The following is a 24,863-nucleotide window of genomic DNA, read 5'->3' on the forward strand; positions in this document are numbered from 1 at the left end:
GTAGAAAGTCGTTCAGCCTGTCGCGGTGAAACACGCATATGTGTACACCTCCCTACCCTGCTAGATGAGAGCCCAGTACAGGGGGAAGCCTGGCTCTGTCTTTCCCAGGAGACTCATCAGTGTCTCAATCTTCTTTCTTTAGGTCTCCCTAAGCACCACCGAGGCCGTGCTGGCACTGAACAGGTACATATGTTCCGCCGTGCTCCCGCTTCTCACAAGATGCGCCCCTCTCTTTGCTGGAGCAGAACAGTACTCCTCTCTGATCGACTCTGCACTGCAGACGATATACAGGCTTTCCAAGGGCCGTGCCCTCACCAAGGCTCAGAGGGACACCATAGAGGAGTGTTTGCTGGCCATTTGCAAGTAGGTACCCGGTCTTATGTTCTTCACTTCCGTGTATGCATCCACATGAGCTGCACTGAATTGTGTAACCCAAAACCTGGTGAATCTAGTCTGAGGATATGCTCAGACTCTAAGGATGTGCTGGGTCCCCTACTTGCTGCAGGCTCTTTTTTCTTTAAAAAAAAATTTTTTTGAAATATAGTTGATGTACAATGTTGTGTTAGTTTTGTGTACAGCAAAGTGATTCAGTTATACATATATATATATATATACATATGCTTTTTTAGACTCTTTTCCATTATATGTTATTACAAGATATTGAGTATAGTTCCCTGTGCTGTACAGTAGGTCCTTGTTGGTTATCTATTATATATATATATATATATATGTATGTATGTATGTATATTTTAATCCGAAACTTCTAGTTTATCCCACAGGCTCTTTCTTTTTTTTTTTTTTTTTTTTTTTTTTTTTTTTTTCCGTACGCGGGCCTCTCACTGTTGTGGCCTCTCCCGTTGCGGAGCACAGGCTCCGGATGCGCAGGCTCAGCGGCCATGGCCCACGGGCCCAGCCGCTCCGCGGCATGTGGGATCCTCCCCGACCGGGGCACGAACCCGTATCCCCTGCATCGGCAGACAGACTCTCAACCACTGCGCCACCAGGGAGGCCCCACAGGCTCTTTCTGATCGCCTCTCACTTGAGGCTCATCTCTCGCTCTGGGGAAGTGAGGCCGACAGCTTGGGCTCTAGCCTTGAGGGTTGGTGAACCAGGAGATGAGACTGATTTTCAGGCCTGAAGTATTCAGAACTAATAAGAACTGGAAGGACTGACCAGTTGTTTATTTCTAGGCAGGCCTATCCCCCTACCACATATAAGAAATAATGCTTTAGTTCCTAAAATGGAGCCAGAAGCAGATTTTCCTATTCTGAATGAGTAGACCTTTACACAGAGGCCAGACTGTAAAAGTGTCAATCAAACCAACCTACCTCTAGGCCTCACAAGGCCTGAAACAAAGAAAAGAAGGCATCTCCATTCACCGCTACAGATGAGCATCAGAGCCAAACAAGGGAAGAGGGTAAAGTCACCCCCAAGAGGGGAGATTGTCAGGAAACTCCATCAGGACTGGTAGGGTCGAAGGAAGAAGGACTCTTCCCGTGGCGGGTCTCAGCAGCATAGTCCAGGACCAGGCTCTGCTGTTTAAGCCAGTGGCTTTCCACCTCAGCTATGTATTAGAATCACCTGGGAGCTACTAAATAAATACCCCAATGCCAGCCCACACCTCGGCCCAAAAAATCAAAACCTTTAGGGATGAGAGCCAGACCTCTAGCTTGTGAAGCTCCCCAGATGATGCCATGATGTAGCCAAGACTGAGAATCACTGCTGTAGGTTGTCCTGGAGTCAGGACCAGCAGGTGCCCCCTTTAGCGGCCAGTTGGGTCTGGTCCTGATTCTTGTTGAATGGGTTGTTTCCTAGTCACACAAGAGATAACTACGCATCAGCCCCAGGGGCCCTAGGGGCTAGGGCTGCCTAGACAAAAGGAATTGGTCAGTCCTTTTAGGACATCAAGTTAAAAGGCAATCTCACAGTTATATTTCAAATGTAACAATGGTCCTTCCATGTTAAATGCTTTATTAAAATTAACCTCTATCTGCTACCTTTCTATCATCTAAGGCCTACAGGCTTCAACTACTTTAGGGACCAAACTGTGTCATGCACAGTACTGTTTGCCTAGGGTGTGGAGTGGAAGGTGGGAGACCTCCACCCAGGCCCCATAGAAGGGATTTCTCTCTGAGATCCTCTGCCAAAATCAGGCCCTATACTCTGACACCATTTCATTCATTCCAATATTATTAGAACAGGCAGAGAATTAAGCTCATTTGAATACTGTTGGTCTTAGAAGAGAGACAAAGCTTGGTAAACACACTATAGGCCTCTAGGAATTAATAGGGTGACTAGGGTTTCCATGCTGCCACTTCAAAAGGAAGGACAAGAGCTCCGTTACTGGTGTACATGGGCTCCTACTTTTCTTCTGAGTAGTGGCCAAGGGAATAAACAGTGAGTCTGCACAGAAAGAAAGTCTTCTATCAGCATCGATTCTGTAATTGGCTGGTAGCCACATCAATCACAGCTATAGATCTTGTTCTACCTTTTGCTAGATCTGAACTCAGCAGGTATCTTAGAAACCAAACCAAAAGTCCTGTCTCCCAGCATAAGCTGTTTCCTAGTTAAAAAAAAAAAAAAAAAAAGTCATGGCGAGACTGATGTTAGAGCAAATGTTTTTAAAGAATCAGATCAGACCTTGGGGAAATTAGAATTTTACATCAAACTAAAAATAGAGCTCACAGTCCTATTCCTGTACCTCTTAACCATCTGAGCTCTAGAAACACAGACAAACTGACACTTAACGTAGATTTTTAATTTATTTTTAGTAAGTCAGGAATTAATCAAGTTAGAGATTTTTTTTATTCCTTGATTTTATTCGTTGGTCGCTCTAAGGTGATATTGCTAATTGGGTGAACGATGTAAAAAAAATGAGGAACTTTATATGCTTATAATTACTACATTTAGAGACAAGCTTTTTTTTTTTTTTTTTTTTGCTATATATTATGCCTGACTTCTTCACTCCAGGGCTTTTTTTTTTTTTTTTTTTCTTTCTTCTTTTTGCGGTATGCGGGCCTCTCACTGCTGTGGCCTCCCCCGTTGCGGAGCACAGGCTCCGGACGCGCAGGCCCAGCGGCCATGGCTCACGGGCCCAGCCGCTCCGCGGCATATGGGATCCTCCCAGACCGGGGCACGAACCCGTATCCCCTGCATCGGCAGGCGGACTCTCAACCACTGCGCCACCAGGGAGGCCCCCACTCCAGGGCTTTTTATCGCAAGGCCAGCTCTACCAAAAGTTGTGAAACGGACAAACTGTGTTGTTCATCTCCATTCATGTCCATCCTTCTTGTTGTAGATGCCTCCAAGGCTTTCTTTCCTGGCATTTTAACATTCAACATCAGTTATTAACTTTGCCTCCATGGCTCTTAGGCACCTCTGAAAGGGGCTCATGGGCTGAACTTACGTGCCAAATTGTGTGTAAGTGTGTATTTTCACTGGGAAGAATCCAGAGGTTCCACTGGGTTTTGAAAGGTTTGGCAATCTGAAAATACAGGCTAAATCAGCGTTGCTTATATCTCCTTTCTCTATCTCAGAATTTACTTGCACCAAATACCAAGGCCATGAACGCTTTGATAATTTGATACATTGTTCTCTAATTACTCAATTTGCCTTTTAAAGGAGTTTTTTGAGGACAGCCCCTTAACCCAAAGAAATGATTTCAAAAATGAGAATATCAGGGATCAGGTAGTAACTCAGAGCACCCTTCAGATCACACCAGAAGGTGGCCTCAGCTTCCACCCGTGCAGCTGATCACCTCTAACTTCTTCCTTTGCAGAGTTCGGGAGGATGGTCAGTTCGTAGCAATGGCTCTAAAATCACCTGCACTTTCTTTCTGTGATAGACTTCTTTGCACGTAATCAGTGGCTGTATTTTGAGTGTGCATAGACCCTAGGACATCCTGTCACATGGTGATTGGAATTTAACCTTAGGGATCTCAAGCCATGAACCCTACTCCCTCTTTCTGCATTTTAACTATACTCAGTTTTTAAAGTGTTTTATCATAGACTGGTGTATCCACGATCTTTTGATTTAGGAGCTAAGTGTTTTGAAGCTTAGCTCTAATATATGGTTATCGCTGAGTATTCCTTTCATTCCCTCCTCCTTATTTTTTTTTTCCATTCTGTCCTTTTGTTTTTCTTATTTCGTACTGCAGTCACTTGAGGCCTTCCATGTTACAGCAACTCCTGCGACGTCTAGTTTTCGATGTGCCGCAGCTCAGTGAATACTGCAAAATGCCTCTGAAGGTAAACCTCTCTATTGTTACAGAAAAAACAGTCTATGGCACAGGAAACTTGCCTTGTAAAACATGATCTTCACAACTGGGGGAGCAAAATACATCTTAAATGGGTTTTACTCCTTTAAGTTGATAGCTAACTAAATACAATCTCCAAAATCAAATCCCTTCTTGAGTGTCAAGGTTGGAAAGACTAGTTCTGCTAGATTCATTAACTGCTCCAATTTTCCTTAGTCGATTTCTACCAATTCCTTGTTATTTAGCAGAGGTGAGTGAGGGCACTTGGATTTTGTACTTTCCTGCCCTAATTAGGTTTTCAGAATGTTTTTAATCTCAAAAACCTTTGAAGGCCCTGTGATTCTTCATTTAGGCTACAGAAAATAAAATGTCTCTTTTCTATTCCATACTGTGTTGTACTTTTTTTTTTTCCTTCTGTTACAGGTCCTCTTTTTCACTTTTTTTTTTTTTACTACTTTTCTCTTGTTTTATTAATGAAAAGTAAGGCCACAGAGCCCTCTCTTTGCCACCTGATTGCTGATTTTCCCACAAATTACCAACATTTTGTTGCTGGTATAGGGAGCATCCGAGCCTAGGTAGAAGGACACCAGAGTCAGCCACCCACACAGAGGGCAGTGTTTTTCATCTTTTACCTCTGAGGCACCTGCCATATTAGCATATTCAAAAGGGTCAGCAGTGGCCAGCCACACCTGAAGATTCTGCCCAGTGATTTCAACAGAACTTCTCCCTCTTTTCAGAAATATCACTAGTTCAAGCAAGGATTTCAAGAAGCATTTTACTGGGATAAACAGAATTCCCAGAAGCTTTTAGTTCATCCTCTTTCTCCACGCCACGCAGAAGATAGCTTGTATGCTGTCAGAGATTCCACAGTCCTCCACGGGCTCATTCTTCTCTCTAACCCTAGCACTCCCAGTTTTCATCTGAAAAAAATCCTTCAGCTAAAAACCACAGTTTTTACAGTTCAACCTGGCATTGCTTCCTTGGCAGACCTGTGCCGTCCGCTGGATTCTGTCTCCCAAAGAAACATCATCGATAGCACTCAATAAGCTCACCTTTACCCCTTAGATCAGCAGGATTTTTCTTGGAGGATGTGGATCCCGCCGGCTGAGATGGAACCATTGGCAGTGTACGTGTGCCCTCTGTTGGCCATGTGGGGAACTGCTGCAACATGGCTGGACCATCAGAAGGCTCAAGTGAAAGGCAGGGAAGCCAGGGGCAGTCATCAATGCTGAGAAAATCTGCAGGCCCACAGCCTACTCCCCACCCTCCCCTCCCCATGTCAGCATTACCAGGATCTCCCAGATTTATTATAAGCAAAGATCTCAGAAGAAATTCTTCCCATCCCTGACTGGCTGGAACAGCACACGGTGACTACTTCCGGAGGGTAGCATTTTCTCAGTAGGAGTAGAAACAGTTCCTCTCCATTTTCCAGGAAATGCGAGGGATGAGTTAGGAGGCACAAGAATTAATCAGGTAGATTCTGTTCAGGCTGGAGCTCATCAGGCACAAGAGCAGACCATTCCCAGGGGCGTTTGGGGGCCTCTCTGTAGATAACCGAACGGTTTCCACGGTTGGTTTCACTCTCCCCTTGCTGTTTTCTTCTCCCCTGTGTGCTCTTGATACCTGTGATCATCTCTGCCCCACCCCACTGGTGCACATCTGTTCTCAACCTCCCAGCTTCTGACAAATCACTACGAACAGTGCTGGAAGTATTACTGTCTGCCGTCAGGCTGGGGGAGCTACGGTCTGGCTGTGGAGGATGAGCTGCATCTGACAGAGAAGCTCTTCTGGGGCATTCTTGACTCCCTTTCCCATAAGGTAATGGCAGTGCTTCCTGAACAGAGAAGGGGGGTTGCCCAACCTCGGTGATACAACCACCTGCACGTAACAATAGCTGATACCTAGTCAGCCTCTATCTACCATGTGCCCAGAACTGTGCCGAGCACTTCACAAGCGGATCACATTCATTACCCCAACTCCCTCAAGTGGGAACTACCCCGACTCTCATTTGACAGGTGAGAGAAAGAGCAGTTGATGACTTGCCAGACTCTCCAAGCGAATATATGGAAGGGCAACTTCCAGAGTGAACCACAGAAATATTTCCTGGTTCCAGTATTAATGACTTACCCCGCCCCCCATTCCTTCCCTGCTACGTTGTGTGGCCCCGGTTAGCTGGCCTTCACCAAGTTCAAGCCTAGAGAAGTCCTAGCGTCTGCCCTGATGCAGGGACGTGGGATTCCCAGGAGACCTTACGCCATTCAGGCGAGGTGCTTCCCAGCCACTGAGGTGAAGGAGCTTGAGGGGGCACGCGGGGCTCTGAATCCCAAGCCTTCCCATGCAGTCTGATTGGATTACAGCCCCGACCTGTATGTAGGCAGCCTCACACCTGCCTCCCCTTCCCTTACCCCAGATTTAGATTTGTGATGTCACCAGCTTTAGACAAGATCGGGAACATTCAGGGTGGTATGGCCGTAGACAGGTCACCAGCTTTAAAGGTAGAAAATGAGAAGTTTTTGGGGTTTTCGTACAGAAGTCTGGAGCAGGTGTACAGCTGCAGTCTGGTGTTTACCTACACTTACATGATCTTCCCTCCTATCTTCCTTTGGTCTAGTACAAGCAGATCAAAGGTTGTCCCTCACCTGACATATTTTAACTGAGATTCCTTCCTGGCCGGGTTCAGGAGAGAATGTCTGTGACACAGAGCAGTCTGCTGATGGTGTCAGCATATGACCCGCATCAGCTACCGAGGGAGCCAGCAAAGCTGCTGTGCCCTCTCTAGGCACAGGGTGGGTCACTTTCCATAACCCTCTATGGCTGACAAGTTTGTAGACTCTGTTGGCCTAGTGAGAACCACTTTAACCTTTAGACATTCCTGCAATTAACTAGTTAGGAGATATGGATTTAAACCTTGATCTAAGGTTTCTCAACCTACCGCAAACGGTGACTTGAAGGCTTTACAGATTGTCACTTTTCTGTGACAAGGATACCTCAGTTTCCACCAGAATGGATTACAGGCCTTACATGTTCCCCATTTTGGTTAACCTGGGCAAATGCACATTTTTTTTTTTTCTTCCCAGCTAATCGGTGAGTGGTTCGGCCTGGCGGGCTATGGTTTTGGTGTGTGTGCTAACGTGGTCTTTGTCTTCCCTCACAGAGGTATGACCCAGATCTTTTCCGAATGGCCCTGCCCTGTCTCAGTGCTATAGCTGGGGCCTTGCCACCAGACTATTTAGATACCAGAATCTCAGCCACATTGGAGAAACAGATCTCAGTGGACGCAGATGGCAACTTTGACCCCAAGCCCATCAACACCATGAAGTGAGTCCAGAATTGTCTCTAAGCTGGTCCTAGATCTTGCCCCGTGGCCAGTGTTTCTCTTTCAGAAGGTAGCCAGGAATGTAAGCGTCCCTTCCTTCCTTCCTGCCAGCATGGTTCATCATGTCCCTTGACACTACAAGTCACATTAGGTGCTAGAGTTTGTCCTCAACTCCTGAAAGATTAATCCATCCATATCTGATTATATGCTGTATTATTCTGGGCTTTTTTTTTTTTTTGGAGGGTGAGGTTGGTTTATTTATTATAAGGGGTGGATGCTCTCCACATATGTCACCTGAGGCGCTGCAAGAACCCTGACAAATGATGCAATTAATTTATTAATGAGTTTTTTGACAAAATCTTTGCTCTTTGTGAATTAGGCCTGTACAGTACTAATAACATCATACATCAAAACATCTCCATAAATAACACTCAGCTGAGCTCCAGCAGGACTTCAGGGTGTGAGGGTAGAACAACATGGGGTCCTTATTTGAGCGATTGGACCTGCTCTTTGCCAACGGATGCTGGATCTTTGGAAAAACTCTACAATAGCGCTTTTGCATTTCTCCCCCTGATTCTCCAGCATTCCTCACTGGTGATGATTAGGCCACGGACAAAGTATTAGACAAGATCTGCTCAATTTTGCCTTTGGTGGTACAACCCCAATTATGATTATGGGTCGTGGGGCATACAGGCTTCTTCTCCAGATGCAGTTGCAACGAAAAGCTCCCAAACTGCTGTAGAATGAGCAGGGAAAAGAAGGCATCCTCTGTGAGCCCCTTGGACTTATGTTTTATGGAAGTAGTTCTCAGATGAGAGCCATAGCCTGAGCCCTTCCCCGGAGCTTGTGATAACATATAAAATTCATCTTTGGGAAAAGTAAATACATACTCCATCAGCAGAGCCTTGAGCTGAGCGGATGATGGGAAACCTAATTGAACCTGCTGTAGGGAAGACGTAAGGGGTGTGGTGAGCCTTCAAGCTAAGGCCAAAGGGAAGGCAGGTTTTGATTTGGAGAACTTGGCCCTGTGAAAACGTAAGTGTGCTGAAGAAGGACAAAAGGTGTGATCACTTGGACGCTTTTATAAACATTATGAGACAATGTGGTACTCAAGCAATGGTGTGCTAATGATGACTCATTCAGTGTTTTATTTTTTGTTTTTGTTTTTGTTTTTTGCGGTACGCGGGCCTCTCACTGTTGTGGCCTCTCCCATTGCGGAGCACAGGCTCCGGACGCTCAGGCTCAGTGGCCATGGCTCACGGGCCCAGCCGCTCCGTGGCATGTGGGATCTTCCCAGACCGGGGCACGAACCCGTGTCCCCTGCATCGGCAGGCAGACTCTCAAACACTGCGCCACCAGGGAAGCCCTGGTGTTTTTTTGAGAGTTGTGATTTCTTCAAATAGACCTCTGACATCAGTATGGCTCTTTGAGTAATATGAATAATGGGGACTGTGACCAAAACTTAAACAGAAAAGGGCCTTATTGCAAGGATGTGGGGTCATTATTAAAACCTAGCGAAAGACTGACTAAGCAGGCCTCAGCAAGGGCAGGAACTAAGGCAGAGTGACCAGATGGACGTTCTCCAGGTGTCCACATTGGATGAGTCACCCTGAAGAGTTTGCTGTCCTGGTCTCAACTCAACTGAGGATTCACTTTCCAAGTTCCCTGGTGGTCTAGTGGTTAGGATTCAGTGCTTTCACTGCTGTGGCCCAGGTTCAATCCCTGGTCGGGGAACTGAGATCCTGCAAGCCATGCAGTGCAGCCAAAAAAAAAAAAGATTCAAATTCCAGGAAGAGTGAGTCTGACTGGTCTCGTCAGAGCCAATCCTTAGAGACAGTTCACATAAGACTGCACGCAAGTCAGGAAGACTTATTCCTTAGAGCAAAGTGGAGGCTTATTGCCAACAGAAGGGGCAAAAGCTGCAGGGCTAACAGAACTGACAGGTGTGCCTACTGGGTTGCCATGATTTTAGTATTTAAACATGAATCACCAAACCCCAAAAGGTAGACAAGCACTATTTTGTATCATTTGGTCCTGTAGCTACCCACTTCTGCCATCCGCAGATCGGAGCTGTGATATGGCAGGACAGTGTCTTTGGATGAAGGGATTCTCACGGTCTAACCCGGACAGGTCTGGCCCAGGAGCCAAAGTGGTTCTTAGGAGCCAGGGAACCCAGAGCAGCTGGAGGGAGGCCACCTGTGAAGCAGAGGCTGCTGCAGAGACGCCCTCTGATTAGCCATGGGTGTGTCTGTGACCTAGTCCTGGATATGCTTTGAGCTCAGGAAGGTCACTGCATCTGGGGTCCAACTTCAAATTTGGAGTTAGCTGGTTGATCACATGCAACTTCTGATGGCTGATTGTTAGCTCTGGCCATCTTTTCGGCACATGTGGCTGAAGTGCTTGGGGAGGTTGTAATTTTATTTTTCCCCTCATTTCACAGTTTCTCCTTGCCTGAAAAATTGGAATACATCGTCACCAAGTATGCTGAGCACTCACATGATAAATGGGCCTGTGATAAGGTAGGGATCATCATCCAACCGAAAACTGTCAGGGGAAAAAAAACAAAACAAAACAACAGCCCAAGAACATGAAAGGGTCCAATCCTGGAAGTCTGCCTGACTTGTCTAAGTGACAGACTCGCCATGCCAATGGCATTCATTATTTCTGAGCGGCAATTTCCCAGGGTTGGTGGAGATCGGAGAAATGGGCGGGGGCAGTTGCTGATGTGGCTTTTTGTGTCTCTCAAGAAAACGATAGCTTCTGGGAGTGTTAATGTCTGTCTTCAGGTTGCATTTCCTGGAGTCGGCACCCAAGCACATGCTTGCGTGTGTTTGACATAAAGGCTTAACGTGGGGCCGGAGGCTTTTATTAAATGTTTCCTTTGAATGTAGTGTCGGAAAAAGGGAAAATTGAATGGAAAGCTTTACCCTTGCATTTTGCCAGCAAGCTGAATTTTATTCTAGGGAGGACACACGGCTTCCTGTGGTGGGCAGTGCTGGAACTTCCAGACTCTCCCTTACTAGTAAGCCTGTCCAGCTGGTGTTTAAAATTCTTCACCACATGAGGTCAGGCTGCTAATAAGTTTAATTGCTCTGTCAGCCCTTTAATGCTGGCAGGCACATGGGGAGGAATGCCAAAGACATCTCGGAGTCCTGTGGGCAGCCAGTTAAGCACTGGGCCTTTGCCCAGCTGCAGTTTACAGCCCGTAACGGTGGACCTGTCTCCACAGCAAGGCCGCAGAAACCACCTGCCTGGATGCACCCTGGATGAGAGACAGCTTGAAGCCCTGGCTCAGCCTCTGCTCTGATTCTTTCCTGAACCCCTGTTTAGAGCTCATGATGACTCCAATTGTTGTATCTGTAGAATGGGCTAATACTCATGATTCTAGAGCAGAGGTTGGCATGCTTTTTCTATAAAGGACCAGAGAATAAACATTTTAGGCTTTGTGGGCTGGACAGTCTCCACTGCAACTACTCATCTCTGCTGGTGTAGCACAAAAGCAGCCAATGACAACACATGAATCCATCGCAATATCCAATCCATCCCTAAGCCATGTGCATTTTACCTCCTTAGTCGCTTTTGAATTTGAATGGTTCTCTCTGTGCCCATGCCGTGGTTTTAGTCCACGCTGCTCTCATCTTTCACCCAGATGATGTGATAACCTTCTAACTAGTCTGCCCACGTGCACTTTCTCCAGTCTGTTCTTCACGCTACAGGCAAGTGATGGTTTCAGTATGCAAATTTGGTCAGATTCTTCCAAATGGGTCATGTTCTCCAACCCAGCCCCTTCTCCTTGTTAAAATCCCTTATGACTTCCAACTCTTTTCATGTAAACGTCAAAATCCTTAATATGGCCTGATAGGCACTGCTTAATCTGGTCTCTGCTACCATCTCTAGCCTCATCTCTCCCTTCACCCTCTGCCCTCCAGCCATATCCCCTTCATTTAGACTTCTTTTCTCTCTCTCTCTCTCTCTCACACACACACACACACACACACACACACACACAAACTCTGCGTATGCCTGAATCTGCCCCCTGTCTGAGCCAGGTACCCATCTGCACTCACACGTGTGAAAACACCATTCACCAATTCCTCCTTCAAAATCTGTCCAAGTGTGAATTCCTAGGACGCCTCTTTCCCAGATTTCTCAGATATAGGCCCTCTTAGCACCTTGCTCTTTTCCTTCCCAGTATTTTTACAGCAGTCTTATATAGTTGGATTTGCAACAGTTATACATTTATATATACCAGTTACCAACTATGCATTTACTGGCATGGTATTGGATGAATCTCTCTCATCCACTAGCCTGGAAGCTTCAAGTTTGCTCACCCTTGCCAGGTGGGCATTGATAATCTGACAGGAAAAGAGTATTTTCCCCTGCCCTCAAGGACCCCACACTCGGTGGGAGAAACCAAGTAAAGCAGCCATTATACAGGTTGTGCCGTGCTGTGATGGGCATGAGCACGGGGTGAGAGCACACAGGAAGAGACCCCAACCCAATAGGGAGGATCCGGGAATGCTTCCTCAAGCTGCTGACACCTACAGGGTGTGATGAATGAGGGGCCATTGTTCAGGCACAGGGGAGCAAGTGCACTGCAGGCCATGGAAGCAGTGGGTGCAGACCCCGAGAAGCAAGAGAGTGTGGTGGCTTTAGGGGAGCTTGGTTCAACACCTTGGGGTCACGGAGTGGGGCAGGGGACGAAGGGCAGGACATGAGCCTAGAGGGCCAAGAAGACCTTCGCTGCAGCAGTAGAAGCCAGAAAGAGTTTGGATTTTTACCATGATGGCGGCTGGGAATCAGAAATCTTTAAAGCAGCAGAGTGCCCTGAGCAGGGTATTTTATAAAACTCACTTGACAGTGGTGTAGAAAATGGAATCCGTGAGAGACAGCAAGACTGGAGACAGGGAGACCGCATAGGAAGCCGTTGCAGTAATCCAGGTGACAGCTGATGGTGGCCTGAGCTAAAGCACTGGCAGGAAGGTGAAGGAGGGGCAAACCAATAGGTCTGGGAGGTTGAACACACATGAGAGAGTGCAGAGAAGGAAGAGTCCCACATTTCCAGCTTGAAAAGTGAATGTAAGCTGGTGCTGTTCACGGAGATACAGGGAACCTGAGAGGAAGAGCCATTTAGAGAAGTGAAATTCCAGGTGCTGTTTCAGACCTGTTGAGAGGTACCTAGGGCCATCCAAGCAGAGCTTAAATAGGTATGGAAGTTAGGAGAGAGATCTGGGCTGGCAATTCTGATTTAGGATTAGTCCACTTAGGGACCATGGGCCTAGATTATATCCCCCAGGGACAATGTTCCTTGAGAAGGGAGAGAAACTTGAGAAACAGCCACATTAACAAGGGGACATTGGCAGAGGCTGAGAAAGAGCCACCAGAAGTCTTTGAACTGTGAGATTATGGAAAACAGAGCCTTATTTATCTCTGTATCCACCGTGCCTGGGACAGAGTTTGGCACCGACTGTCATAGGCATTCAACCAATGTTTGTTGCATGACTTTTGAAATTCTTAAACCTCTATGATTCTAGAAACATGGCTTGCTAGAGCTTTGCTCTGGGGTTGGCGGGCAAGGGGTGCGAACCGAATCAGCCTCCTCCATGCCGTGGCCAGTAGGTCCAATACTCACAAGCCTTTAGCCTTGACGTCTGTCCTTGCCTGTGATTGTGACACATTGTTCTGAAAAGCATTGTTCTCAGGTCTTTTGAAGCATACATCTGTCTGTAGTGGGCCTGAAACACAAGCGAGTAAGTGGAGGGGACAGCAACTAAGACGAGAAGAAATAAAGGAGCAGGGTTCAAAATTCAGGGGGCAGAGAGCCTGACAGCCCTAAGGGATCAAGTAGACATTTTGGAGGGAAATTTCCAAGCTCTGTCACATTCCATTATTCTATTTGTTCAGTGAAAATTGAAGCTGGGATGTGGGTCACATAGTGGGGCTCTCTGGATGCCATGGATATTTGAACTGAGAACATTTCTACAGAGTCAGAATGGATGGAAATATGGAATTTCCCTGGATGAAAATGTGAAGACCCATCCATTGATCAGGCCTTTCAAGACATTAACAGAGAAGGTAAGGACCAGGCCGTGCTAATTTCCCTTCCCTGGGAATTATATCAGATGGCAGAGGAATTGAGGGCACATTCACCATCCAGTTTCTTAGAGACTTTCCAGGACTTGGCAGACTCCTCAGGAGCTGGCCCGTGGGCCACAGCCTCAAGACTGGTTTCTGAAAACCCAGCCTCCCATTCTGCTATTTGGTTCTGAAAGCCCATTGGAGAGAGAAGCACCAGTCAGCACTTAGAGGCTGGGCCCAAATGCATTTGTGTTTCACTTGTGACTGAACTAGGAAGGGCTTCTGTTAGATTGTTGCAGGGGGCGGGGGGACTTGCATTGTTGGAGAAAATTCAGATAGAAAGGACTTCCAATCATGACGGATAAAAAGAAGAGAGAAGAGAGTCCCCAGGGAAACGTGGACAGGTCTCTTGGTTTGTTTGTGGGTTTTTTTAATTATGAAATTTGGTTCAACTCAACTCTGAATTCCTATCTTGCGATCAGTAAGAGTTCCTTATAGGCTTTAGACCCAGTGTCACAGGTAAAGGATGACATGTGTATCTTTATGTGCATATTGACCAGTTATAAAATTGTGCATGGCTCAAAAGAGAATTCTAAATCTAAGAAAGTCTATTTCCCATGCTCCGAGGAGAGCTTTGTGCAAATGCATTTTGACATGTCCCATTTTAAGTACCTACCAGAGAACAGAAGTCACTCTGGAGAGAAAGGGGTGGGTCCAGGGCGGGCGACGCTTGTGCAGTGGGCAGGGCACAGAGGAGGCAGAGGTGGCAGCGCTGGGGGGTGGGGGGAGGGAAGAAGTCATTCTCCAGTTCTTGCTCTGCTTTCTCCACAAACTGTGGATATGTCTGGCACATCCCCTCTAAAAGCAGGAGACTGCGGGGTCCTATACTTAACAACCTCAGAAAGACGGATGACGTGTTTCAGACGGGATGCTGCAGAGGGTATTCTGACCCAGTGAGAGGAAGCTGGAGCCACTTAGCCCCCCTACTGTGGGAGGACCTCTTCCGGGAGACAAGCCGGCCACAGTGCTGGGGCGTGTGCCCTGCACAGCTCTTCCGCTCCAATGTTCTTCCAGGAGAAGGAAATGTATCGCTGGCCTGCCAGAGAGTCCCTGAAAACCATGCTGGCTGTGGGCTGGACGGTAGAGAGGACCAAAGAGGGAGAAGCCCTATTTCAACAGCGGGAAAATGAGAAGCTTCGAAGCGTGTCCCAGGCCAGCCAGGTATGACCATCACGCCCAGAGGCCAACACTAGGCCAATAGAACCCATGGAGAATCTGGGAAAGCTATCCCCAGGGTATCAGAGATGAGGCCCACCACCAATGAGCCCTGGGAATCTTTCGGGACATATCTTTGGCCACTGAAGTCAGGGATGCTGGTAAGAATAAGGCAGGTAATGGGAAACCCAGTGATTCTGCCTTTGCTTTCCTAGGGCAACAGCTACAGCCCTGCTCCCCTGGATCTCTCCAATGTTGTGCTCTCCAGAGAGCTCCAGGTCAGTGTTGATACTTTCAGAACAGCGTAATGGACTTTCTAAAACCCATCAAGGGCAAGACATATTACCCTCCAAAGAGGGTTTTAGAAAGGGGCAAGGGGGAAGAATGCCTAAAACATATCACCACTGAAATATCGAAATTAGAGAGGGCCACATCGAGCAGAGGCCACTCATCTGACACAGTCTCAGCAGAATTAACCAACAGTCTGAGAAGATGAGGCTTTGCGCTTCTTCCAGAGACATCATAGCAGGTCATGACTCAATAGAAGGAAGATCGAACAGCAAATTACTGTACGAAAACCCAAAACAGGACTTATAACAGCCGGGAGAAATAACTTGTAACAAAGCTATTAACAACTAGGAGAAAATGTGCGAGGTGGCCCCTGGGTTGGGGTGCTGGACTGCTCACACCGGGCCCCCCAACCTTGAGGACAATCACATATCCCGTGGTGGATTCACTTGAGTTGCCCTTGGTGGCACAGACAAGTCATCATTGTACGATTTAGGGACTTACACCCAAGAGGATGAAATTAAAGGTTTAAGCTTCCTCACCCCCATGCCTCCCCTATGCACATGTCAGTGACCGTGACCGGCCCCAGCCTGAGGCCGTTACTCCTCAGTCCATCAGACCAACGCTTTGGACCTTAAAGAAAGTTTCTTTCCAAAGTACACCCTTCATTCCGGGTCACTATTTTATGAACCTTATAAAGATGCATTCTATTTGAGAAATCTTATGTGCAGCAGTTTTCTCCAACATGTGATTATTTTTCGTTTGCTAAGCTAAAGGCTTTTGGGGATCCTAGAGTTTTGCTTGACCCCCACTCCCAGCTCCCTATCTCAGGACAGGAGTAAAATACTTAACTCCTGTGACACATGAAGTGCCACCAGAATGCAGTTTCCAATGGAAATGCGTGTTTCTCAGAAATGCATCAAACTGCCAAGATAATAAGTTACCAGAAAAGGGCAGAATTAGAAATTGTTGTCTGTGTGTATGGGAAGATATAAAACTAATGAGGTGCATAAGCACAGACTACTTGATGATGGGAGACACTCGGCAACGTGCCGTTAGCATCTGGTGGTGCTCTCTTCCCGAGGCTGCCTGCAATAACGTGGCAGATATGAACCCATTTTTCTTGCTTGCTTTCTCTCTGACTGTCGTCTCCCTGGTGGAACACAGGGGATGGTGGAGGTGATAGCTGAGAACTATCACAATATCTGGGCCAAGAAGAAGAAGCTGGAGCTGGAGAGCAAAGGTGAGCTAGGTTCACAACATCTCCCACAGAAGGTGAGCTGGGAGGCAGGTGTGTTCTCCCAGAAGTGCAAAGGAAGAGCCACCTATTTTGTCATCTCTCACTTTACTGACCCCAGGTGGCGGCAGTCACCCTCTTTTGGTACCGTATGACACCTTGACTGCCAAGGAAAAGTTCAGGGACCGGGAGAAGGCACAGGACCTGTTTAAGTTCCTCCAGGTGAACGGCATTGTGGTTTCTAGGTAAGTCGTCTTCCAGGTGACGTTAGCGGGGCAGGGGCGGGCTTGTGTGGTCTCTCATGCTCTAGATATTTGCTCACCTGCCTGCAAAGCAGATCAGAGTAAGGATAGCTGTTGAGTCTTTTGAAATGAATAGATGTTTATTCTGGAGCATGAAGCCCTCTTTTCCGACATAAATAAGACTGGTCGATATCAATTTCTAAAAATCAGTTACAGCAAAGAATCATGACAAATTATACATCTATACCTTAAACATTTAATTTTAATTAAAACAAACACACATGCATTCATTCACAAATCTTGTACCATAGGCCCCCAGATCTCATCTTTGTTGGTTGTTTTATTGATTGGAATTATAAACCACATCCATAATGCATCCTCAAAGCTCTTGAAATTGGGCTAAAGAGCAGTTAAGGTACAGTTAAGAGAATTAAGGTACATACAAAACAATGTAAATGCAGTATTCTGGGGTTTTGTTTTGTTTTCAATTTCCTCCCTATCTTTTATGGTTGTCTCACTCATACCTAATTCAGAAACTCTGTATTTGGAAACTTACAATCGCAGGTCTTTGAAAAATACGCAGCTTAGTTCTCACAGAATCACCAGTTCTCTTCACACTTGTGTTTTTTTGTTTTATGTGATATTTAATGAAATGCCATAATAACAATAGGGAAGATGAGTGACATCTACAACCTTTGAACAAAGATGGCAACTCCACTGGAGAGACTGAATGAATCATGATTTCCTAAGACTTTATCTCAAACTTATGTTTGTCAGCATCATCTAGACAAATGTTTTAGGTGAGGATGGTCTGGGGTGCTTAAGTCTTAAAGGTAGAACCTGTTTTCCTCACTGGTCAGGTGTCAGTGATGGGCTGTGCTTGCAGTGTCCTTTGTAGAACGAAAAACAAGGTAGTGTCCCCACCTCGATAAGCCATTCCTCCTGAAAGAAATGTCTGCTGAGCCAGCTGCTGTTTCCTCTTTTAGTTTCCTACAGAATTTTTGCCACTGAATGACAGAAACCTAAATAAAAATCTATACAAATATTTCTGTTGTAGCTCATATGAAAAAATAACAAAACCTATTTGCTGTATTGTTGAGTGGGAAAGGTCAGGCAGCAGGAGACAGCCTCTGGGGAAGCATTTGAGAAAGACTCCCATCGTCATTTTAATCCTGTTCTTAATACCAAGATGCATGCAGACTATGATTTGCCAATAAATAACTTGCTCACAGAAGTGAAAATTTCTTCTTGACTATAAGAAGGGAATCAAGGAAATAGGGGGAGAAAGGAAAAAGACCACTGAATTCAGCAAACATACCCTTGTAGTGGTTTACCCTGAGCCAGAGCCTGTGGTGGGCACTTGGATGTACTGATAAGGCGGTAACATCCCTGTCACCAAGGAGAAACCCTAGGTTCCTGCTACCCATGCCTCAGACCTGCTCCATCCTCAACTTCCCCATCACTTGAGGACAGCCTGTTTTTCCTGATGCCCAAGCCAAAAACCTTGACTCCTCTCTTTTTCCCTCAACCCACATCCAATCCTTTAGGAAATCGTGATGGTTCTCCCCTTAAGATACCCAGAATCTGACCACTTCTCACCCTTCGTGCTGTCACTGCCATTGCTGAAAGGGCTTCCTTCCTGGGCCTCCTGTTTCCATCCTTGCCCTCAGGCAATTTTAATCCTAGCAACTAGAGTAATTCTGTCACAATGTGAGTCATATCATGTCATTTCCTCTACTCGAAACTTTCAATAGCTTCCCATCTCAAAGCAAAAGTAAAATGCTAAGGACGGCCCACGGCACCCTGATGGTTGCCTCCACTGCCCACCCCACGCCCCTCTGACTGCCTGCTCACTTCCATCCCTCCACACTGGCCTCAACTCAGCATGCATGCTCCCACTCAGGACCTTTGCACCCCCTCTCGCTTTGCCTGGAAAGCTCTCTCCCCTCATGTCTCTATGGCTCACCTCCTTCAAGCCTATACTCTAGTGTCATCCTTCCAATAAGCCCAGCACTGATTTAACACGACGGTCTGCTCAACCCCACGTGAGGCACTACTGGGCCCTTTCATCCTGCTTTGGTTTTTCTTTTTTTCACAAAACTTATTAACTTACAGCATTCCAGATACTTTTTTAAATTTATTTATTTTATTTATTTTATTTTTGGCTGCGTGGGGTCTTCGTTGCTGTGCGCAGGCTTTCTCTAGTTGTGGCGAGCAGGGGCTACTCTTCGTTGCGGTGCGCAGGCTTCTCATTGCCATGGCTTCTCTTGTCACAGGCTCTAGGCACACGGGCTTCAGCTTGTGGGCTTAGTTGCTCCGCGGCATGTGGGATCTTCCCGGACCAGGGCTTGAACCTGTTTCCCCTGCATTGGCAGGTGGATTCTTAACCACTGCACCACCAAGGAAGTCCCCAGATAATTTATATTTCGTTTTATGTAGCATTTGTACCTGTTTATAGCAAGCACATAAGTTCCATGGGCGCAAGGATTCTTGTTTGCATCTCTGATTTATCCCCAGCTCAGTATTTGTTGAATGAATGACAAAGATCTTTCTGAAAAATCTTTTCAGAAATTATTGTACCTCAGGTGTTGCATGATCACAGAGGCAGGTTTCAAGTGCAAGGGGAAATGAGTCAAATGATGAGTCAGGTTACTAAGCCAGAATAGCCATCAACATTTGGAAAGCAGAGTTGACATGGAGAAAATTGCTTGTGCACCAAAGTCACATTGTTATCTCTGTTACTCCCCGGGGTTTACCCATTTCCAATCTAGAGGTATCAAGGATATGGGGCTGGATGCCTCCTCCATGGAAAAGAGGTTTGCCTATAAGTTTTTGAAGAAGATCCTGAAATATGTTGATTCTGCTCAAGAGTTTATTGCCCATTTGGGTAAGTATCATTGTGAAATATCAGAAAAATGTGTGCTTCTCATAATACCAAAAGGAATTAGTTATTCCTTTTATGAAGAGTGTTGCTTTCGTACTGTAGCTGTTCATGATTCTTTTAAACATATGGTTTAGGGAAGGACACAGTGGCTGAGATTTCACACACACACACACACACACACACACACACACACTTAAAAAAAATCAGTTTTGTCTTTGGTTTCCCTTCTGGGTTTGATTGAAACATTTGTCATTTTCCACATAACTCATCCTCTTCTAAGTTTTCCATCGTTTTGCTTTATGCCTGTGAGCATATGACTCAACCTCTCTGAAGCTTCCTTCTTATCAGTAGAGAAAAGAGTAGTGAAACCCTAGACAATTGACACAAGAAATAACCAACCCTCACAATTATAAAGTACTTTGTAAAATATTAGATATTTTATAAAATCAAATGGCCTTTTCATGTCGAAAAGCTGCTCTGTTTCTTTAATGCTGTGACTCTTTTTGTTTTTGTTTTCTTTAGCTCTGGCCAACTTTGTGTCACTTTTGTCTTTGTAGAAGCCATTGTCAGCAGTGGGAAAACTGAAAAGTCTCCCCATGACCAGGAGATCAAATTCTTTGCCAAAGTAAGTGACTCTCTGCGTTTACCCAGATTACCTTCTTCTTGGGATCTGTACAATTTAGGGTACAAGTTAAGCAGATCCAACAAAGATATCCAAAACTCCAATAATGACTTTGATGAGATGGACATGTGTTTCTCTGTTGTGGAAAGATCCTGAGGCAGGTGGGTGGTCCGAGGAGGTAAGCAGCCTGTTGTGCTCCACGCCATCACCCAGGGACTCGGGTTCTTCCTCTCTTGATGCTCTCTCATCTCCTAAGATGTGGTCCCTGACAGTGGTCCAGACTCACCTGTACCACATCTGTGAGAAACAGGGGAAGGATAGTGGAGGGCAAGCTGTTGTTTTATTAAAGTTCCAATGTTTAATAAAAGTTGTTTTATTAAGTGGCTAGAACTTGATCATTTCAGCCTCAGCTAGCTGCAAGGGAGGTGTATAATGCGTGCTTTAACTGCCCAGCTAAAACACGGGATTTCTACTGCTAAGAGAAAGAAGGGAAGAACGAATTTGGGTGCCGGTGAGCTGTCTCAGCCACATAACCCTACTCAGAGGACTAAATACAAGTGAGACTTTGGGGTAACCATGCTCTGAGAAGCAGAGACAGGATGGTCAAGTCCAGTAGTGCTGGGCCATGCCTCAAATATTCTGTTGGATGCCATGCCCAAGAAGCCACATCTGAGTGCAGATGTCCTACAGGACGCCCCTGAAAATGTTGATTCAGGATGTGCATTTCTTTGGGCCCTTAGTCAGTGTCCTGCGCTATCCCTTCTCGTATTTCTAAGCCCTCTGGTTACAGGCATAGACGAAAAAAAATGTTTTGGAAACTGGGGTTCACAGGGTAGAGTTTCCTAGAAATTCCAGGACCAGAGTCTTTTTGTGTTCAGAGTCTTCTTGCTCATTAAGAATGAACTTTTTCAAAGGAACCAGAGGAAGGGCTTTGGCCAGCCTCCTAAAGTTCATCTCTGGTGGGTCTTTCAGGTTCTCCTCCCACTGGTTGACCAGTACTTTACCAATCACCGCCTCTACTTCCTCTCATCCCCTCTGAAGCCCCTTAGCAGCAGCGGGTATGCCTCTCATAAGGAGAAAGAAATGGTGGCCAGGTGAGTCTACAGAAGAGAAGGTCACAGTGCTCATGTGATTTATGTAAAACCCCAGACTCCTGGGGCTTCAATGGTGAATCTTTTGGAGAAATGAACTGTGGCCTGATGATTGGTAGCTCAGAGGTTTTGGTTATCATCTTGGTTTTGAAAGTGACTTTATTCACACTTATCAGTATATTATTTTGGCAACCAAGAGAGGTGCACTGTTTGGGGGTATCAGAAGGGCTTGGGGGAAACGTATATACTCAGGTCAGCTTCTATCCTGAAATAACATTTAGAAAAAGGAGAAGGTAATTCTGAAGCTTGGGAAAAGCAAACACACAATGTTGAGAAGAAACGGATTAATACTGTTTTCAATCTCATTCTTCTCAGGCTTTTTAAGCTTACATTTTTTTTAAGGAATCAGATCTTACAAGTCCTGGTGTGGATGATCTGAGATTTGAAATCTAGAGTGACATAATTCAATTTAAGTTCCTAATAGGAAACAAATTTTCATCAAAAGCACCAGCTTCCCTTCTTATTCCACTAGGCATGACATGTGGATGCCTCAGCAGAGCTGAGAACAAAGCAGGTGCTTCAGGATCAGGCTACAAGTGGATACCACTATGCCTCAGGTTCTCTGTATTTGATTTACAAATGACAAGGGATGGATTAGACTTCTAAATGGCAAAGAGTTAAGGACTGCAATAAAGGCAGTCTATCACAAATACCGTATGCTAACACATATATATGGAATTTAAGAGAAAAAAAATGTCATGAAGAACCTAGGGGTAAGACAGGAATAAAGACACAGACCTACTAGAGAATGGACTTGAGGATATGGGGAGGGGGTAGGGTAAGCTGTGACAAAGCGAGAGAGAGGCATGGACATATGTACACTACCAAATGTAAAATAGATAGCTAGTGCGAAGCAGCGGCATAGCACAGGGAGATCAGCTCAGTGCTTCGTGACCACCTGGAGGGGCAGGATAGGGAGGGTGGGAGGGAGGGAGACGCAAGAGGGAAGAGATATGGGAACATATGTATATGTATAACTGATTCACTTTGTTATAAAGCAGAAACTAACACACCATTGTAAAGCAATTATACTCCAATAGAGATGTAAAAAAAAAAAAAAAAAAAAGGCAGTCTATCAGCCCTTTCCCTGGCATCCACTGATGGTAAACAATGTACTTTATATTTTATAAGGGCCCAGCCATTAAATATCACCATCTTTGGGAGGATATTCAACCTTCAGATTTAGCTAACATTTATCAAGCACAGCATGGCTCAGCAGTGAGCTCGATTTTTGAAATGCACAAGTTATTGCCCACCTGTGGAAATATCATTGTGAAACACCACAATGCTTTAAATTCCAAGAACCACCTGTGTGTTATGATCTCCATTTTGCAGATGAGGAAACTGAGGTTTGGGCAGTGCCTAAAGTGACCCAGGTAGTAAGTTAGGGCAAGAATGAAAGCATAGCCCTCTCTATCCAGATCGAATGCCCTTTTCTCTACACTGTAATTACTTCTGACATTAATATGTGTTAAGCAGGGAGGGGCGCGTGATGTCAAAATGAGATACACTTAGAATCAGTTACTGACCCAAGATTTCCTAGATATTTTCATGACACACCAGTGTTTTTTGTAAGAAGTTAAGGAAATGAAGAGCCAAGTGAGATACTCAGATAAGCCAACAGAGGGCAGGTGTGTCTGTTCTCTTCATCTATTTTTCTTAAGGTATTAATTCATGGAAATGTAACATTTGTTCAGCCAGGCACCATTTGTCACAGCTGGAATACAAGCTGGAGCTCGCTGATCGGCCTTGCAAATAGCTTTCAGATGCATCAGTGTGCCCGTCGCCCTCCCATAGAAGTGGCCATATCGGCACTGAACGTGCTCACATTTCCAGACCCCTTTTGTTCCCAGCCTTCAGCCATACCCCACCTCTTCTGCATCTGATGCAATTTACCAGTGCTTTCCGGAATCTCTCCCCTGGGATCTCTTTAATTTATCACCTTCAAATTCTGAGATGAGAGAGAGGCGCCTGGGGACTCTGGCCCCTCATAACTCTGGGTGAAGGACAGTGCTTCTGCTTGAATCGTGGGTCCCACAGGCAACAAAAAAGGGCCTTTGGAAATTTCAGGCCCCAGCCTTGACATACCTGAGAAAGCACTTCTGACAGCAAGGGGAGCCATGTTTATATTAGGATCAAACAACCCAAGGATCTGCTTTAGTTAGAAAAATGTTATTTTGTATTTATACAGAGTGGGTTCGTTTTGAAGCATTTTGCCAGAAATAACTGAGTTTATCAGCCCCTAATTCTACAGACTAAAAGGGTCATGTGGTTAGTCGCTGACTACAGACGAGAAAGCTAAAACACAGAGCGGGATGAGGTCACTTCACCACGACAGCCCAGCTAGTCCTGGCAGAGCCACAGAAACTCATATTCCTCCAGGATCTCCGCCAACTCCATGAGTTTTCAGCAGATACCTAACTCTGAAAAAAAACAAACATCCGGGGAAGAGAAAAGAAGCAGCAGTTCATATTTAATTTCACACTCGCTGGCTGCCAAATTTCTGTTAACTTATTCTGAGCTCTCTTAAGCTCTAGACCAGTGTTTCCAACTTATTTCCACTGCAAAAACAAATGACTAGCCAGCAGAGACTTTGGCTGTGGTGTCCAGTAGACAGCCCAGAAAGGCTCAGGGTATTCATTGAAAACCATTTAGAGGTGAACAAGTTTTCATCCCCACTGACACTTGGATGGATTTCTTCTCTATTTGAGCTGTCCCCTAAAGATTTTTGCCCTGTGTGGGGCAAGATGCCCATGACTTCTAAGAAGATCTTGGGAAGTACTTCAGCTAGGTCTCACCTTGGCATCCCGTGGCCTGTACCAGGTGATTTTATTTTACTTCCCCTCTTTCTGTTCCACCAGGAAAGACTGCTTTCTGAAGGGATTGCTAAGTTCTTACCTAGCTGTGCCAGTGTCAAGTAATGTCAGCGTTCTGAGGAATCTCCTCCCAAGAACTTCAGCAACACAGGTCAAATGATGACCATAGTGCCCCTAGACAGGGGCTATCAGGAGCGTGTTCAGAAACATCTATGGGCTCTTTGCTAACTGCACAAAGCCCTCTCTTAGGCACTGTGGAAAGTAAAACAGTAAGACACAACTGGACTCCAAGGGGTTCCATGGTAGACAGTATGGGTGAAAGCATGGAATAGGGTCAAAAAACACAAAAGCATAGCAGATGGGATTTCCTAGCTTCAAAGACACAGATAGGACAGCAACACAGTCAGGCCTATAGGCTAATGGAGATGTCAGAGAAAAGCCATTTCTTGAAATGTTTCTGGTTCAGCACAGTATTGCCCATACCTGAACCTTTAACTTTCTTCCCATCCCACCATCTTGCGCACCTCCAGCTAAGGCCTCACACCCTGTTCCCCCGAGTGAAGGCTACAAAAAGGGCTTGCAATCCACTGCAGTAATGGAAAAAGCATGCTTCCTTCCAGAATCCTCGTCTATCCATGAATGTTATACAGATGAACCTTTCAACATATGGTACACTATAGCAAGAGGTGGTTTGCAACAGGTGGCTCATTGCAAAACACGGTACTTGTTGCAGAAGGATTGTTTTCTGCCTGCAAGGTA

The 24,863-nt window shown here is 45.7% G+C and overlaps 1 protein-coding gene across 3 annotated transcripts in view; it reads left to right on the top strand.

Annotated features, from left to right (window-relative positions):
* RYR3 (ryanodine receptor 3) overlaps positions 1-24,863 on the top strand; it is a gene marked incomplete at its 5' end in the record, with an annotated part of 560,922 nt that overhangs the window by 450,184 nt on the left and 85,875 nt on the right. For all 3 annotated transcript variants that reach the window (XM_082617154.1, XM_082617153.1, XM_082617155.1), the window contains 13 exons: positions 143-363; positions 4,157-4,247; positions 5,933-6,073; positions 7,410-7,573; positions 10,012-10,090; positions 13,557-13,646; positions 14,724-14,870; positions 15,080-15,142; positions 16,320-16,395; positions 16,511-16,634; positions 19,403-19,518; positions 20,073-20,140; positions 21,110-21,231. In XM_082617154.1, coding sequence (XP_082473280.1) covers positions 143-363; positions 4,157-4,247; positions 5,933-6,073; positions 7,410-7,573; positions 10,012-10,090; positions 13,557-13,646; positions 14,724-14,870; positions 15,080-15,142; positions 16,320-16,395; positions 16,511-16,634; positions 19,403-19,518; positions 20,073-20,140; positions 21,110-21,231 — 1,502 coding nt within the window. The remainder of the gene's footprint in view (positions 1-142; positions 364-4,156; positions 4,248-5,932; positions 6,074-7,409; positions 7,574-10,011; positions 10,091-13,556; positions 13,647-14,723; positions 14,871-15,079; positions 15,143-16,319; positions 16,396-16,510; positions 16,635-19,402; positions 19,519-20,072; positions 20,141-21,109; positions 21,232-24,863) is intronic.

The sequence above is a fragment of the Mesoplodon mirus genome, assembly GCF_964341445.2.
Source record: "Mesoplodon mirus genome assembly, chromosome: 4".
Lineage (NCBI taxonomy): Eukaryota > Metazoa > Chordata > Mammalia > Artiodactyla > Ziphiidae > Mesoplodon > Mesoplodon mirus.